Raw genomic sequence first — 17,837 nt, 5'->3', positions numbered from 1 at the left:
GTGACTCAGTACCACTCAGAACTGGAGCAACTAAATTACATAATCTGCCAGGGTTTTGACTACCTCTCATTGTGCCATTCCAAGCCCCCCACCTTAACCCCTGTGCACACACACGGTGGTATTCCACTGCCCACCAAACCTACACAATATCCTCATCCGTCCCTACACAACTCTTTGCCTCACGGATCGTATCCCTACATGCAAGACCAGTGCCATACATCTTCCACTACCAACTACTCCAACCAACAGGCTATCTGTCCACACAAATGGCCACCAACAAACTGTAGCCAAAAAACAGCTGGACTACTCTGTTGTTGAGCACACTGCCCAAAGCAACATTCTTCATTTCAGTGACTTCTTCACAACCTGTGCCATCTGGATCCTTCCCACCAACACCAGGTTTCCATAACCCTTGTGGCCTCAGCCTTTGTTAATCATTGTCCTTACCCATCTAACCCCTTCCCTGTTGCCATTCCAGCACTATACAGCCCTCTATTCCATCAACGCATCCAGTCTTTTTACTTATCTCCTTTTCTATTAGAAGGATGGGTTACAGAATGGTCATGATAAGAAGACAGACGGGCGATGAAACACCGTCGATGAGAAATCGGCAATGACGAGAAGACCGACGGGCAACAGTGGTAACGAGAAGACGAATTACAGATGAGGTTGTGGTCGTGAGACGAGGAACAGGTGACATAAAAGCAGTTCGCCGGCCCCCCATCAGTCAGCTCACCAGTGACCTGATGACTACAATGCGCTCATTTGCCATAATATTGTGCCCTTCGACACCGCCATCAGACAGTTCACCCGTGAACTGTTCCGACAACAAGAATGAAATCGGTAAAATGACAAACACAGGCAAACCCAGGAGAAGGATTGGGTTATTGCAAGTGTTACGCTGTGTTATTGTAAGACTCGGTTGTGGTAAGTCTTTTTAATTACTGGACGACCAATAGCACACTACTAAAATAATTGTCTACAGAAAACGAATTGAGCAGCACATCACAACTTTGAAACGTCCCCTTTGAACAAATTATACATGACTGTGCTTTAACTGACACACAATATTTTTAGCGCAACACAATCTGACTTTCAAAAATCCCTACAAAAGAATGGCCCTGACTAACATTAACCTATACCTTTCACAAATCACTTACCTCATAAAAATCTTCATTACTCGTACTACTGCAATACAGCGAGCGCCACTACTGCCAGCTAAATAAAAGATTCAAACTACAGAAGGCACTAACTACTGATAGGCATAGTTAGCAAATGAAAGATGTTAATAGAGAACAAACAATGTATTTACCTTAACAGTCATAATATAGGCATAGTTAGCAAATGAAAGATGTTAATAGAGAACAAACAATGCAGTCATAATATATATAGTAGTTCATGACATCCAGTGTTACAAATTTCAAAACTCCGCCATCTCTCTCCCCACATCCACCACTGCTGGCGGCTCACCTCCAACTGCGCAACGCTACGCGCTGTTCACGTCCAGCTGCCCAACACTACAATGGCAGACAACAATGCAAACTAGCACACAGAGCGCTACATAATGTTGCCAATAAGAAACATAAACAGCCTACTTACACTATTACCTCCCCCCTCTCTCCACTGCTCTCCGTCTAACCTCCCAACTGCTCCTAGATGCCCTACCCTCTTTCCACCTTGTCCCTGTACACTCTTACAGCAGCACTTTACTGTCCCCCAGTCTTACCTACTATCTACTTTACTGTCCCCCTTTGAGGGTGTTACATACAATTAAATCTGTTACATACAATTAAATCTGGGGTATGGCTATCCCTCCCTGCCCCTGCCTCTTCCTTACCGCCACCTGGTTGCTCTCCCATCATGCGCTGCTGTTCATAGTCTGGCTTCAGCTGCCAGAGACTGTGGTCATATGTGTGTGAGTTGCATTTACCAAGTATCTGTGTATGTGTTGTCTATTTTTGACAAAGGCCTTGTTAGCTGAAAGCTTACTGTGTGACAGTCTTTTTGTTTTGCATATCTGTGACTCAGCATCTCCACTATATGTTGAGTAGCAACCATCCCTTTTATAATATTGTTCAGTAGAAGAGATGTGTCTCACAGTAGTAAAGATGAACAAATGCTCATAGTTCTTAAGGTATGCACTTTAGAGCCTCCTTTAGTGGATTTTTTTGTTTGTTTTGATCCATACAACCATCACTCAAGATATGAAAAGCAAAGAGTTTGCAGTAGAAAAGATTTGTTTCATGTATCAAGGATGAAGTCATGCTCATAGCTCTTAGAGTATACATTCTAGAGCCCATGTTTACTACACGTTTTTGCTCTGAATGATTATTCCTGTCATATCTGTGAATACTGACCATTTCTCCTTGTAGACACTGTATGATCAATGTCCTCTGGTAGTACACTTGCTATGACTTCCAAAAACTTGAGAAGTGTTTTGGTAGGGGGTAAATGATATTTAAAGTCTGCCACCTGCCTTATCTGCTATTGAATCTATGTAATTGTTCAACTTCATACCTCTACAAGTTGTGGCAACCAGATATTTGTAAGAATTCATTAGTATCAGACGCCAAAGGCAGTGCCTTGTTAATGTAGCCATCATACTCGGTCTCTCACCATCTTTACCATTTGGTTGTAGTTGCTTCATTCATTTCATTTCACTGATAATGCTTTGTAATGTGGATGTTCTGGGTCAGCCTCTTGATTTTCCTCTAGGATTTTGCTTTTAATTTTTTGTATTTTTTTTTTCTGAAGCTGTTATGTGAAAATAGATGTCCACTTAATTTAGTATTTCTGCTCTGTATCATGTTAATCAATGGTCATTTCTCTTTAATTTCTTTTAGTATTTTGGTATTATATTTCTATCAGTCAATGACAGTTTTTTGGTTCTACTCTATTTCCATATCGCTGCTGCCTCTGTTTCTTTCTTTTCCTGTTTCTGCTGTGTCCACTATTCACAACCATAGCTTAAAATGTTCCAAATAAATGTTTTAGCAATTTCTTTCTTGTTTATGTGTTAAGCTGTTTGTTTGTTAATAGCTTACTTTCATTTCTGAAGGTTTGGTCTTTGCAATACTTCAGCCACTCATAGAGCCCCACATAACAAGACACTGAACAACTGACATGAACAGTACAACACGAATAACATAAAAGAGAGTCAGTCAACAGGGTACCATTCCACTGGTCCATCTGCCCACTTTTCTTCCACATGATTATTCAGCTGATGATGGGGAAGCATACAAAAAAAGACTTGTACAGCATTTTTTGGCTTTCAGTGTGACAGGCTCAAATTTGTCCGAAGTCTTCAACCTCTCATGGATTCCATCTAAAATGTATCAATAACTGTGTCAGGATGCCCTTTACAATAACCAGCACCTCTTACTTTTGATCACATGTGCAGTTCAGTGTCCAACTACAATCACAAACGAATGCAGGTCATAGTGGTGGGAGTTGAATTCTACTGGTGCCGCAAGAAACCAAACCAGTCATACAGTACCTGGGCAGCCGAACTTCACAGCCTTAGCCATAAGTGTCAATTCATTAGTGATGCCCATAATCACTCTTATGCAAACTCTGTGGTGCACAATGCAATATCTATTTAGCTCTGGACAAGGAAGTGCACTAGAAGGCCCTACTGCCATAAATTCCTGTTGGAGGTGGCCACATTGGCCCACCCATTGTATGCTTTGTTACACAAGAATGTACCTTTTTGCTTGAGCCTGGATTGCAAACATCAGGTGTTGAAATCCAAACTACTCCTGGCCACTTGTTTAGCTATGTTCTCTCTGGACCAGCACATAGTTTGGTGACTGATGCCTCACAGTACAATCTCGGCACAGTCCTAGTGCACTAGTATGCCTGCGGCTTGAATGATCCATTGCTTTTACCTGTAAGTCTCCTACTCTGGCCCGGCAGTGCTACTCTCAGGTGGAAAAAGAGGCTCATTTCATATTTTTTTGTATGGCTCTTGAGTTTCACACTTGTACTGACCATAATCCCTTGGTCTCCTTGCTTTATGCTCACACTTCCTTGCCTGACAAGGCAGCACACTGCCTACAATGCTGGGTGCTGTTCTTGTCTTGCTACAATTATGAAATCTATTTTTGACCTATGTCTAAACATTTCAATGCGGACACCTTGTCCCACCTTCCTGTGGGTGCTAGTCCTTACTTTGATCATGAAGAATTGTTTTGCTTCCCTCTGGATACTGAAATGATTGCACATAACAGCAATGTGTGACTGGATTGAAGAGTTCCTAGATAACTGAGTGCATCATGTAATTCTCAATGGAGAGGTCTTCCGAAGTGAGAGTGATTTCAGGTGTGCTGCAGGGGAGTGTTGTTGGACTGTTGCTATTCACAATATACATAAATGACCTTGTGGATAACATCCGAAGTTCACTGAGGCTTTTGTGGATGATGCTGTAGTATAGCGAGAGGTTGTAACAATGGGAAATTGCACTGAAATGCAGGAGGATCTGCAATGAATTGACGCATTGTGCAGGGAATGGCAATTGAATCTCAATGTAGACAAGTGTAATGTGCTGCGAATACATAGAAAGAGAGATCCTTTATCATTTAGCTACAATATAGCAGGTCAGCAACTGGAAGTTAATTCCATAAATTATCTCGGAGTAGGCATTAGGAGTGATTTAAAATGGAATGATCATATAAAGTTGATTGTCGGTAAAGCAGATGCCAGACTGAGATTCATTGGAAGAATCCTAAGGTAATGCAATCCGAAAACAAAGGAAGTAGGTTACAGTACTCTTGTTTGCCCACTGCTTGAATATTGCTCACCAGTGTGGGATCCGTACCAGATAGGGTTGATGGAAGAGATAGAGAAGATCCAACAGAGAGCAGCACGCTTTGTTACAGGATCATTTAGTAATCGCGAAAGCGTTACGAAGATGATAGATAAACTCCAGTGGAAGACTCGCCATGAGGATAAAATCAGAGAGATTAGAGCCCACACAGAGGCGTACCGACAATCCTTCTTTCCACAAACAATACGTGACTGGAATAGAAGGGAGAACAGATAGAGGTACTCAAAGTACCCTCTGCCATGCACCGTCAGGTGGCTTGCAGGGTATGGATGTAAATGTAGGTGTAGATGCTGTTGCTACCAATCTAGTTCTCTGCCAGATAGTTCAATTTGTTCAACAGGGCTGTCCAGATAAAATGCTGGGTCAGGCTTCGTACTGCTGTACAACTATTTTTCCTTATGGTATCACTTCTCTGTTTTTGACAGTGTTCTGCTGTTGTCCATGTAAGAACTCCCTCCTGGAGTAGCCGTTCCAACCACGTTATGACACAATGTTCTACTCCTTCTCCACCAGGGCCATTGGGCAGTTTTGCACACTAACCTGCTAGCTAGGAGACATGTTTTTTGGCTGGGTATTGATGATGAAATTGACCATTTTGTTGGAGCTTGTGAACAGTTTGGCTGACAGCAGGCAGCTCCCAGGGTATCCTTGTCCCCCTGGCCTGCTACCAACCCCCTCCCCCCCTGCCCCATGGGAATGCATTCATGTAGACTTTACAGGTCCCTTATCGAATTCCTATTGGCTCTTGGTTGTGGATGCATTTTCCTTACATTCTTCGGTGTGCTTCAACATCAGCTGCAGTCACAACTCATATGCTTTTGGTAATGGGCCCCAGTACATGTTTCACACCTTCCATTTGTTTTGTTCCAGTCATTGCATTCATCTTGTTACAGCTCTGCCCTTCCACCCTCAATCGAATGATGAGGTGCAATGACTAGTGCATACATTCAAGTCCCAAATGAAAACGTTTGTTGTGGATTCTGTTTTCTGAGCACCTATCACATCATGCTTATGGGAGAGTAGAGCCCAGCTGAGATGCTCCACAGCTGGCAGCCACACACCCTCCCCCCATCTTCTGCAGCCTGTGCTGCACCTGCCACGGTTGGATTTTACTGGCCACTTCGTGCTGGGATCACTGGTATGGGTGTTAGGGTTTGAGCACTGTGCCAAGTGGACACTGGCTACTGTTGTCTGCCATCAGAGATGCTGTCTTTGTGATGTCTATATGGCCAAGTGGCACACCACTTTTGTCAGTTGGACCCCAGCTTGCCGCTGGAAGCTACAGGTTCTTGGTTGCAGATCCTGTCACTGCAGCCTACTCTGCCACCCACTGCCTCGAGCCCATTGTCACCTGCTGTGGAAGCACCCATGTCTCATTGGGTGCCTCCTCCATGTGCAGTGCCATGGGGTTCCAGCTTTGTGGTGCCAGGTGCTGGTCCGTCTCCAGCCTTGGGTCTATTGCCACAGCCTGCTGTTCCGGTCAGGCTGCCTCCACTGGCCCCCTCGGCACCATTGCCTCAGCCATCATCGCTGGTGGTTCCAGTCCTGACTCCTCCACAGTGGGATCTACCTACTGATTGTGATGCAGATATGACGATGGCATCCTCCTCTCTGGTGCTGTCATTGGGTGCCATGCAGGCCCTTTGCCCTCGGATGTGGCCTCATCTCCATGTGTTCAGGCTCTATGTTCTGGTACCTAGCTGACACACACTTGACACAAAGGAGAGGTGTTCTGTAGCCTGCTACTAGTACATGTAAGTGTGAGTGCGCCAAAAGTGGTTTCACTATGCGTGTGTGCTTGAACTGGTGTTCAACTGTATCAGGGTGGGCTGGCTGCTGTAGGCCACCTGTGGGACATGTGCACACAGCACTGTCTTCACCAAACTTTCTGCTGGCAACTCGCGGAGCAGTGATGACTGACCCTCTTTTATGTTCTTCCAGTTGTACTGTTCTCATCATTTGTTCTGTGTCTTGTTACAAGGGGATCCATGAGAGGCTGAGTTATGTTGTTGTTCAGATGTTTGTGAATAAAGCCATGTTTTTGTTACTTGGATCAGTTTCATGTACAATTTGGTTACAACAAAATGAAAATAATTTCCATATTATTTTGCTTCCTGCTTTTATTTCATTGTGGTTGTAAAAATGAGTTACACCACATGCATAGTTGGGAGCAAACACATCATTATTACATAGTTTACTGCAATTTTGAGTTAATACTTATCTGTTTTAAATAATTTCAATGACACTCACAATCTGTAGCACCGATTATGGGCCCCTGACTGTGAGTGGAGTTGAAGGTTACACCCAGAGACTTTCAGGGTTTTACAATAGGCTATGTTGTAACTTCTTAGGTTTGTGTGATTGGGTTGAGAACTGTAGGATCCACAAGAATGGCTCAGGGGTTTATTGTACACCAGAGCATGCTAACAAGTGGTTGACTGTGTGTGAGATTTTGGACTGGGATTTTAGATTGGTTGACTCTTCATAAAGTCCAGATAATGACAGCTGTGGGGGGACCCTGTAGTATTAGTTCATTAAAAGAAATGCTCCCTACCCCCAACAATGATACTGGTGAAGTCCTAGTGATGAATCATTTGAATATAAGTGTCAGAATCTGAAGCAGTCTCAACAACCAAAGGAGCTCACTTAATACTATGTACAGAAAGCTGACTAAAACCTGAAATTGACAGCAGTATCGTTGTAGGCATAAATCTTAGTATTTTTTTGGAAAAGATAGGCTAAGGAGAAATGGGGGTGGTGTATTTGCCATGGTAGATATGAAAATCAGTTTCTGCTGAGACATACTTTGAAGCTACTTGCAAGATTGCATGGTTAAGACTCAGCATCCATGGTGGGAACAATCTCATTTTCGAGTTCTTTTGTGAACCACCAGACTCATTCCCAAATGTAACCATAAACTTTACAGAAAACCTGAGCTCAAATGAAGTTTGTGACTGCACTAAGGATTTTGTGTAGCATATTCTCTTGGATGCAGTGACATCAACAAATCTAAAAGTTACTTTAGTTGTGCCTTGTTGATGTGTATTGGGAGCCTTGCTATTTATTTTGTATGTTAATGATCTTTTAGTAATAACCTCAGACATTTTACATATGATAAAGTTACCTATAATAAGGTACTCTCTGTATAAATACTGCACTGTTATTCAGTCAAATCTTGAGAAAATTTCAAAGTAGTGCAGAGATTGACAACTTGTTTTAAATGTTCATAAATGTAAAATTGTGCAGTTTATGAAATACAAAAACATAGTATCATATTTCTACAGTATCAACGAGTCAGAACTGGAATCAGTCAACTCATATGTACACTATGTGATCAAAAGTGTCCGGACACCTGGCTGAAAATGACTTACAAGTTTGTGGTGCTCTGTACCGGTAATGCTGGAATTCAGTATGGTGTTGGCCCACCCTTAGCCTTGATGACAGCTTCCCCTCTTGCAGGCATACGTTCACTCAGGTACTGAAAGGTTTCTTGGGAATGGCAGCCCATTATTCACAGAGTGCTGCACTGAGGAGAGGTATCGATGTCAGTCAGTGAGACCTGGCACAAAGCTAGTGTTCCAAAACATCCCAAAGGTGTTCTGTAGGGTTCAGGTCAGGACTCTGTGCAGGCCAGTCCATTACAGGGATGTTATTGTCGTGTAACCACTCCGTCACAGGCTGTGCATTATAAACAGGTGCTCGATTCTGTTGAAAGATGCAATCGCCATCCCCGAATTGCTCTTCAACAGTGGGAAGCAAAAAGGTGCTTGTAACATCAATGTAGGCCTGTGCTGTGATAGTGCCATGCAAAACAAACAAGGGGTGCAAGCCTCCTCCATGAAAAACATGACCACACCATAACACTACTGCCTCCAAAATTTACTGTTGGCACTACAAACATTGGCAGATGACGTTCACTGGGTATTTGCCATACCCATACCCTGCAATCGGGCTGCCACATTGTGTACCGTGATTCATCACTCCACACAACATTTTTCCACTGCTCAGTTGTCCAATGTTTACACTCCTTACACAAAGCGAGGTGTCATTTGGCATTTACCAGTGTGATGTGTGACTTATGAGCATCCGCTTGACCATGAAATCCAAGTTTCCTCACCTGATAATACTTGCAGTGGATCCTGATGCAGTTTGGAATTCCTGTGTTATGGTATGGATAGGTGTCTGCCTATTACACATTACGACCCTCTTCAACTGTCCGTGGTGTTTGTCAGTCAACAGACGAGGTCAGCCTGTATGCTTTTGAGCTGTACATGTCCCTTCACATTTCCACTTCACTATCACATCAGAAACAGTGGACCTAGGGGTGTTTAGGAGTGTGGAAATCTCACATACAGACATATGACACAAGTGACACCCTATCACCTGACCACTTTTGAAGTCCGTGAGTTCCATGGAGTGCCCCATTCTGCTCTCTGATGATGTCTAATGACTACTGAGGTTGCTGATATGGAGTACCTGGCAGGTAGGTGGCAGCACAGTGCACCTAATATGGAAAATGTATGTTTTTGGAGGTGTCTGGATACTTTTGATCACATAGTGTATATCTCCGTATAAGAATTTTTAGACATATGAAATGGAACACATACATAGACTCTGTCATAGGCAAAGCAAGAGGCAGACTTCAGTTCATTGTTAAGGTACTGGGAAAGTAAAATGAGAGGAGATTGCTTACAAAACTCACAGGTGTCCCATCCTAGAATATTGCTGAAGTGTATGGGATCCATATATGAGGAAAGATGGAAAGTAATGCACAACAATTTTATTACCAAAAAGTTTAGTAGAAAAAAATCACAAATGAATTGACATAGCCAACAACATTCTCAACACATTTCTGCAATTGTAGTACGAATTTCGTATGCCCTGTTTATAGAAGTCCATTTGGTTGGAGCATAGCCATATGCAGACTACTGAGCTCACTTCCACAGCTGTCGCAATGCGTTGGCCAGCCAAGAATTTATTCATAGGACCAAACAGATGAAAATTCAGACTGTATGGTGGATACTGGAGCACCTCCCACCAAAATGTGGCAGTTTTCTCATAAACAGGAGCAGCAACATGGAGGTGAGCACTGTCATGAAGAAGTCTGATACCATCAGCTTTAATGTTGTGACGTTTTTCATGATGGGCATGGCGCTACTTAACTAAAGTTTTAATGTAGGCTGCAGCATTCACAGCATTTCCTTGTTAAGCAAAGTTCACCAATAAAACTCCAAGCATATCCTAGAACACTGTCAGAAGCACTTTCCTAGCAGACTGAGTCATTTTGAATTGTTTTCCTATTAGGGAACCAGCTTGTTTCCACTCCATAGAGGCCTGCTTGGATACAGACATGTAATGTTATACCCACAACTCATCACCAGTGACATTTCCTTTCAGAAATTTGTGCCCTTCCACAGCATAATGCTTTAAGTGATCCAAGCTTGTCATCATTCGGTGTTCCTTATGGTTACCTGTCAGTTTCGTAGGCACCCAGCTAGCACAAACTTTACAAAATTTCACTGTCTCATGAACAGTATCATGCACCGCACCATAGGAAATACTGGACTGCTGTGATAAGGTTCACAGCTGCATGTAGCGGTCGCTCAGAATTGCTGCTTCAGTGGCTCCAACATTCTGCATGGGTGCAGCTGTTAACCAGTTGCCCAGAGGTTGGTGAGTTGCTAAGGCTCACACGCCCCCCTTAGAAGAATGCACATTCTCTGGAGACGTTGCTACAGCCCATGCAGTTTTCCCCATACATGCCACACATATCACTGTGACTTTCATTCAGTTTATGCCCTTTGGCCCACAAATATCGAACTACACTTCACTGCTCTTCATGAGTTGACAGTAATATTCACATCATATTAGTAATGTAGTTCAGGTTACTCGTGCTACAGCTGCACATGAGAACAATATTACCCTCTGTAGTGCAAACTTCAAACTATATCATTGTGAAATTCAACATTTAGATGCAGTACCAGGGAAGAAAAAAATTATAGTGAGTTATTTTCTGATCCTCCCTCGTAAATACGTCTAAACAAGGATGTTGAATGTATAAAAAGAAAGACAGCATGAATGGTTATAGATTTGTTCGCCTCACAATAGAACATCACTGAAATGCTGAAAACTGTGAATCTGCAGACACCTGAAGAAGGCCACTGTACAGGCTGGCAGCCAGTCAAGGAATATTTTAAAAAAATTTATTTCAAACGCAACAAGTTAGATTAAAGGAAGACATTGAATCAATTCAGAGGCAGACTGCTATATTTGCTGCCGGTAGATTTCAGCAACACACAAGTATTGTGAAGATGCTTTGGGAACTCAAATGGAAGTCCCTGGAGGGAAGGTGATGTACTTTTCAAGGAACACTATTGAGGAAATTTAGAGAACTGCCCTTTGAAGCTGATTGCAGAATGATCCTGTTCCCACCAATGAACAAATGGTTCAAATGGCTCTGAGCACTATGGGACTTAACATCTGAGGTCATCAGTCCCCTAGAACTTAGAACTACTTAAACCTAACTAACCTAAGGACATCACACACATCCATGCCCGAGGCAGGATTTGAACCTGCGACCGTAGCGGTTGCGCGTTTCCAGACTGAAGCGCCTAGAAGCGCTCGGCCACAACGGCCGGCCACCAATGAACAGTTCACATACGGACCATGAAGAGAATATATGAGAAATTAGTGCTCTGTTGGAGGCATATAGATAGTCGTTTTTCCCCTCATTCAGTTTGTGAGTGGAACAGGAAAGAAAATGACTAGTAGCTACACCATGCACTGTACAGTGGTTGTGGAATAAGTGTAGATGTAGATATAGATGTAGAAGTAGAAGTCTTTACAAGTTTTCTCCCAGGGTAACTTAAGCTGTGCCTACATTATTCAAGCTGCCTGCCTTTCAGAACTGACACATTGAAGCTGCTGACAAGAGATGACTTCAGCCCTCTGCTGAAGTTGGTGGTAGATTCATGCCATTGGTTTAGCCAATATCAAGTGTGGCAGATGGGTCACATGTGTGAACACTGGAGGGTTCTGGAAAGCAGAACACAGTTGCCTCACTCTCTTGTGATCCAGACCTCAATGAGAACAGATGTCTTTCTTTGGAGATGGCCTCTGGCTCTGCACTTCATGACCAGCCACCAGCAGAACTTAACATGAACTGACCCTACTCCTACTGCCTACATCTTTAATTTGTTTGATCTCCTAGACGACCTGCACGTGGTAACTTTGTATTGTAGAGGCACCCCAAGTATTACATATACTGCAATATATGCTCTTTATTTTCTGTTCTCATTTAACATCAGCTCTGGATGCCCACTCCCAAGTCCTTACTCCTCAACTGCTTGTACACCTCCAACTAGCCCACAAAAGCCTGCTTACAAAGTATCAAGAACCAGTAAGTAATAAGTGAAGAATCTGGGAATATATTACAACCCACTAAGTAACACTACAGAAGGGACTGCAGACTATGGGCTTTCAAAAACATTAAAATGCAATGGTGTGATGGTGACCCTCAACTACTTTCCCTCTGACTCAGTGTTGAAATATTAAAAGTTTTGGCTGGTTCCGTTGTCTAGGGGCTGGGATACATAGTTGCCGCATTACAAGCCAAATACTGCTGAGTCTACAGCATACAATATGAATATACCCATGAATCGACTGGTCAAAGGTTCCTATCACTCAGCAATTGTGAATGTAACATAGAAATTTATAAATGAAAGATTGCAATTAAATAAAATCTGCAGGTACTATCTTAATGACTTTAAATGATGAGTACCATAGTAGAAGTACTTTTGAGAATGTGGTATATTTCTGCAAAACACTTATTGGTGTCGATGGTCCAGCAATTAAATAAAATATAAGTTAAATAACAGGGAAACAATAGATTCCTACTGCACGTAATTAGTTATGAACAACAACATGGCTCGCATATTCACTGTTAAACGCACACTACATCTTCGCTGTAGAAGCCACGGAAATCTCACAAGTGCACAAGTCGGCACTATGAAGTATTTCTGTCTGCTGCAACCATGCGCAAACTGCTCCACACTCTCCAAGTCTCTGCTGCGATCATGCATCCGTCGCGTCCTGTGCGACTGTCCCAGACCCTCCATGTCCTGTCCTGTACTGTTCTCCCACTTCCATTCAATCTTCTCATTCAGGAGCGCTGTGACTGGCTAGAGCGCTCCCACCCTGTCTTCAAGCCAATGCACACTCACAGACATAATGAAACACATTTGAAATACTGGATTTACATTTAAATAAATTGAAGTTAATTAAATGTTCCTATGGCTGGATCATAAACATGCTCTACCACACATTATTAAATACATAAACAAATTAAATAAACATATATCAAAGGAATATCAACAAAGGTAGTCCAGTAGCCTAATGTCTCTGTGCTTTCTGAAACACAGTAAATATTTAACCAATTTCTTCATGAATAGTATATATCAGATATAAACAAAGACATAGATGAATAAACATATTTATAAGCATGCTGCTGCCATTTTTTCGTGTAACTGTGGATACTTATGGCCTGATGTGATCGATAGTAATCGGACACTTTGACCTCCAATAACTCATTTACTATTCAAGCTACATGTCTGTAATTTATACCAATTTAGGTTTACACTAATAGGTTTCTAAGAGATGTCAAGCAACAAAATCGGATGAACTGTTTAAATTTTCGAAATTCGTTGCTTGGTGTTACTTGTATAATTTATCATCAGGTACTAAACTTTAAACTGATAAAGATATTGAAAATCTGATTACACCATCAGAATCATTGTGCATATAGTGGTAATGTTTATGTTTCTTTTTGAGGTATCATGATTCATCTGCCCACTATTAATTTCTATACGAACAGTGAAATGTGTGCCATGATAGTTTCACAAACTCCACCATCTTTGGCGCTCTCGGCATACAAGTCTCTTTCATCACACACCTCACCATGGAATTCCCAGCCACGTGGTTCCTGGGCCCCAGCTAACATTCGGCATCACGTGTTTGCTGCCAGGCCCTGGCTTGCCGAGCGGCCTGTGCGGCCTCGTCAATTCTGAACGTAGAATATTTCTAGGATGCCACAACTCGCCTGTTACCTCACAAGACACAACTTTTGACTAATTACAGTGTGCACAGATGCATTTAAACAATCATTCTTCATGCATTCAGTAAGTGGATGAAACATTAATATTTGATGCAATGAGCAGTACTCTATGCCATGCACATTACAGTGGTTTGCAGAGTATGGATGTAGATGTAGATTATCATGTTCTCTTAAATATGCAAATACATATTCTTATAGCCAGTGGTACTTGGCTCAGTGATTTTCTTTATTGATATTAGTTACAAGCAAAAATATGAGTCACACCAATACACTTTTATGTAATTTTTTCTAGTTTCTCCACCAAAACAGCTCATTCTCTCTTTTAGGGTCAAGTAGAAGAAGGTCGTGAAGCATTGCACCAAGCAGTATTAATTCAGCATAAGTTAGAGAGGGCACTGGATTCAGAGAAGCGTAATAATGAGGAGATGCAGGCACAACTTGAAATAGCTATGGCTGCTGCACACAGGTGGGAAGAAGAACGCAGCAGCCTCCAGCAAGCAGCATCTCGTCACCGCCTACAGCTGGAGACTACATTGCAAGAAAGAGATGCATTGCGTGACCAGGCCAGGGCAGTACAGGTGACTCTGGCTTTTTTATACCTTAAATCTTCTTCAAATTTATCACAGTTGATCTAGTATAGGAGGAAATAGTTGGAAGAAATTAAACAAGAAAATGACAAAGTTTACAATTGAGTTGTGTATAAAAGAGAGGTCTAACATGAATAATAATAAATTGTAATGACCGATAATCTCTTTTGTGAGACTTGACCCTTCTGAACACTCACTGTCCTGTTCTCACAACAACTGGATTTTTTCACCATTAGAATCATTTTGAGCATTTTAGCTGATGTAAGAACACAAAATTTTACAAGTGGGTGTTTCTTGTGCACTAAGTCTTGTAGTCCCGTAATCCAACAAGATTAACTGACAACCTCTCATTCATTCATTGTGTTCTATAGATCCTCTGAAGAAAATGAACCTTCAGGGGCATATTCCTTAACAAAAGACAGCTTACCCAGGTGATGAAAACATAGAAATTTAATCTGTATACTGTCTTCTTCTTAAACTTCAATCTAAAAACTGGTCGGGGGGCAATCCTCATATTACATTCCTCTCTGTTTCCTGTTACTCTCTTACTTTCCTCTTGTTGTTGTGTGGTCTTCAGTCCTGAGACTGGTTTGATGCAGCTCTCCATGCTATTCTATCCTGTGCAAGCTTCTTCATCTCCCAGTACCTACTGCAACCTACATCCTTCTGAATTGCTTAGTGCATTCTTCTTTTGGTCTCCCTCTACGATTTTTACCCTCCACGCTGCCCTCCAGTACTAAATTGGTGATCCCTTGATGCCTCAGAACATGTCCTTCCAACCGATCCCTTCTTCTAGTCACGTTGTGCCACAAACTTCTCTTCTCCTCAATCCTATTCAATACCTCCTCATTAGTTATGTGATCTACCCATCTAATCTTCAGCATTCTTCGGTAGCACCACAATTTGAAAGCTTTCTCTTCTTGTCCACACTATTTATCATCCATGTTTCACTTCCATACATGGCTACACTCCATACAAATACTTTCAGAAATGACTTCCTGACACTTAAATCTATACTTGATGTTAACAAATTTCTCTTCTTCAGAAACTTTTTCCTTGCCATTGCCAGTCTACATTTTATATCCTCCCTACTTTGACCATCATCAGTTATTTTGCTCCCCAAATAGCAAAACTCCTTGACTAATTTAAGTGTCTCATTTCCTAATCTAATTCCCTCATCATCACCGACTTAATTTGACTACAGCATGACCCGATATCATTCGACTACATTCCATTACCCTCGTTTTGCTTTTGTTGATGTTCATCTTATATCCTCTTTTCAAGACACTGTCCATTCCGTTCAACTGCTCTTCCAAGTCCTTTGTTGCCTCTGACAGAATTACAATGTCATCAGTGAACCTCAAAGTTTTTATTTCTTCTCCATGGATTTTAAAACGCACTCCGAATTTTTCTTTTGTTTCCTTTACTGCTTACTCAATATACAGATTGAATAACATCGGGGAGAGGCTACAACCTTGTCTCACTCCCTTCCCAACCACTGCTTCCCTTTCATGTCCCTCGACTCTTATAACTGCCATCTGGTTTCTGTACAAATTGTAAATAGCCTTTCGCTCCCTGTATTTTATCCCTGCCACCTTCAGAATTTGAAAGAGAGTGTTCTGGTCAACATTGTCAAAAGCTTTCTCTAAGTCTACAAATGCTAGAAACATAGGATTGCCTTTCCTTAATCTAGCTTCTAAGATAAGTCGTATTGCCTCACGTGTTCCAATATTTCCACTTAATCCAAACTGATCTTCCCCGAGGTCGGCTTCTGCTAGTTTTTCCATTCATCTGTAAAGAATTTGCGTTAGTATTTTGCAGCCGTGACTTATCAAACTGATAGTTGGTAGAGTTTTGTCAGGACTGGCTCTCCCAAGGCTGTCAGTAGTTCTAATGGAATGTTGTCTACTCCCAGGGCCTTGTTTCGACTCAGGTCTTTCAGTGCTCTGTTAAATTCTTCATGCAGTATCATATCTCCCATTTCATCTTCATCTACATCCTCTTCCATTTCCATAATATTGCCGTCAAGTACCTTGCCCTTGTATAGACCCTCTAAATACTCCTTCCACCTTTCTGCTTTCCCTTCTTTGCTTAGAACTGGGTTTCCATCTGAGCTCTTGATATCCATACAAGTGGTTCTCTTTTCTCCAAAAGTCTCTTTAATTTTCCTGTGGGCTCTATCTGTCTTACCCCTAGTGAGATAAGCCTCTACATCCTTACATTTGTTCTCTAGCCATCCCTGCTTAGCCATTTTGCACTTCCTATCGATCTCATTTTTGAGACGTTTGTATTCCTTTTTGCCTGCTTCATTTACTGCATTTTTATATTTTCTCCTTTCATCAATTAAATTCAATATTTCTTCTGTTACCCAAGGATTTCTACTAGCCCTCATCTTTTTACCTACTTGATCCTCTGCTGCCTTCACTACTTCATCCCTCAAAGCTACCCATTCTTCTTCTACTGTATTTCTTTCCCACATTCCTGTCAATTATTCCCTTATGCTCTCCCTGAAACTCTGTACAACCTCTGGTTTAGTCAGTTTATCCAGGTCCCATCTCCTTAAATTCCCACCTTTTTGCAGTTTCTTCAGTTTTAATCTGCAGTTCATAACCAGTAGATTGTGGTCAGAGTCCACATCTGCCCCTGGAAATGTCTTACAATTTAAAACCTGGTTCCTAAATCTCTTTCTTACCATTATATAATCTATCTGAAACCTGTCAGTATCTCCAGGCTTCTTCCATGTATACAACCTTCTCTTGTGATTCTTGAACCAAGTGTTAGCTATGATTAAGTTGTGCTCTGTGCAAAATTCTACCAGGCAGCTTCCTCTTTCATCTCTTGCCCCCAATCCATATTCACCTACTATGTTTCCTTCTCTCCCTTTTCCTACTACCGAATTCCAGTCACCCATGACTATTAAATTTTCGTCTCCCTTCACTATCTGAATAATTTCTTTTATTTCATCATACATTTCTTCAATTTCTTCGTCATCTGCAGAGCTAGTTGGCATATAAACTTGTACTACTGTAGTAGGCGTGGGCTTCGTGTCTATCTTGGCCACAATAATGTGTTCACTATGCTGTTTGTAGTAGCTTACCCACACTCCTATATTTTTATTCATTATTAAACCTACTCCTGCATTACCCCTATTTAATTTTGTATTTATAACTCTGTATTCGTCTGACCAAAAGTCTTGTTCCTCCTGCCACCGAACTTCACTAACTCTCACTATGTCTAACTTTAACCTGTACATTTCCCTTTTTAAATTTTCTAAACTACCTGCGTGATTAAGGGATCTGACATTCCACGCTGT

At 41.8% G+C, this 17,837-nt stretch overlaps 1 protein-coding gene across 1 annotated transcript in view; it reads left to right on the top strand.

The window, feature by feature from the left end:
- The window catches only part of LOC126088113 (golgin subfamily A member 8Q-like), a 202,781-nt gene that overhangs the window by 40,607 nt on the left and 144,337 nt on the right, over positions 1–17,837 (top strand). Inside the window, exon 3 of the mRNA XM_049906211.1 lies at positions 14,264–14,515. Coding sequence (XP_049762168.1) covers positions 14,264–14,515 — 252 coding nt within the window. The remainder of the gene's footprint in view (positions 1–14,263; positions 14,516–17,837) is intronic.

Source organism: Schistocerca cancellata, chromosome 6 (assembly GCF_023864275.1).
Source record: "Schistocerca cancellata isolate TAMUIC-IGC-003103 chromosome 6, iqSchCanc2.1, whole genome shotgun sequence".
In the NCBI taxonomy this organism is placed as follows: Eukaryota; Metazoa; Arthropoda; class Insecta; order Orthoptera; family Acrididae; genus Schistocerca; species Schistocerca cancellata.
This window is presented reverse-complemented; position numbering and strand designations above follow the sequence as displayed.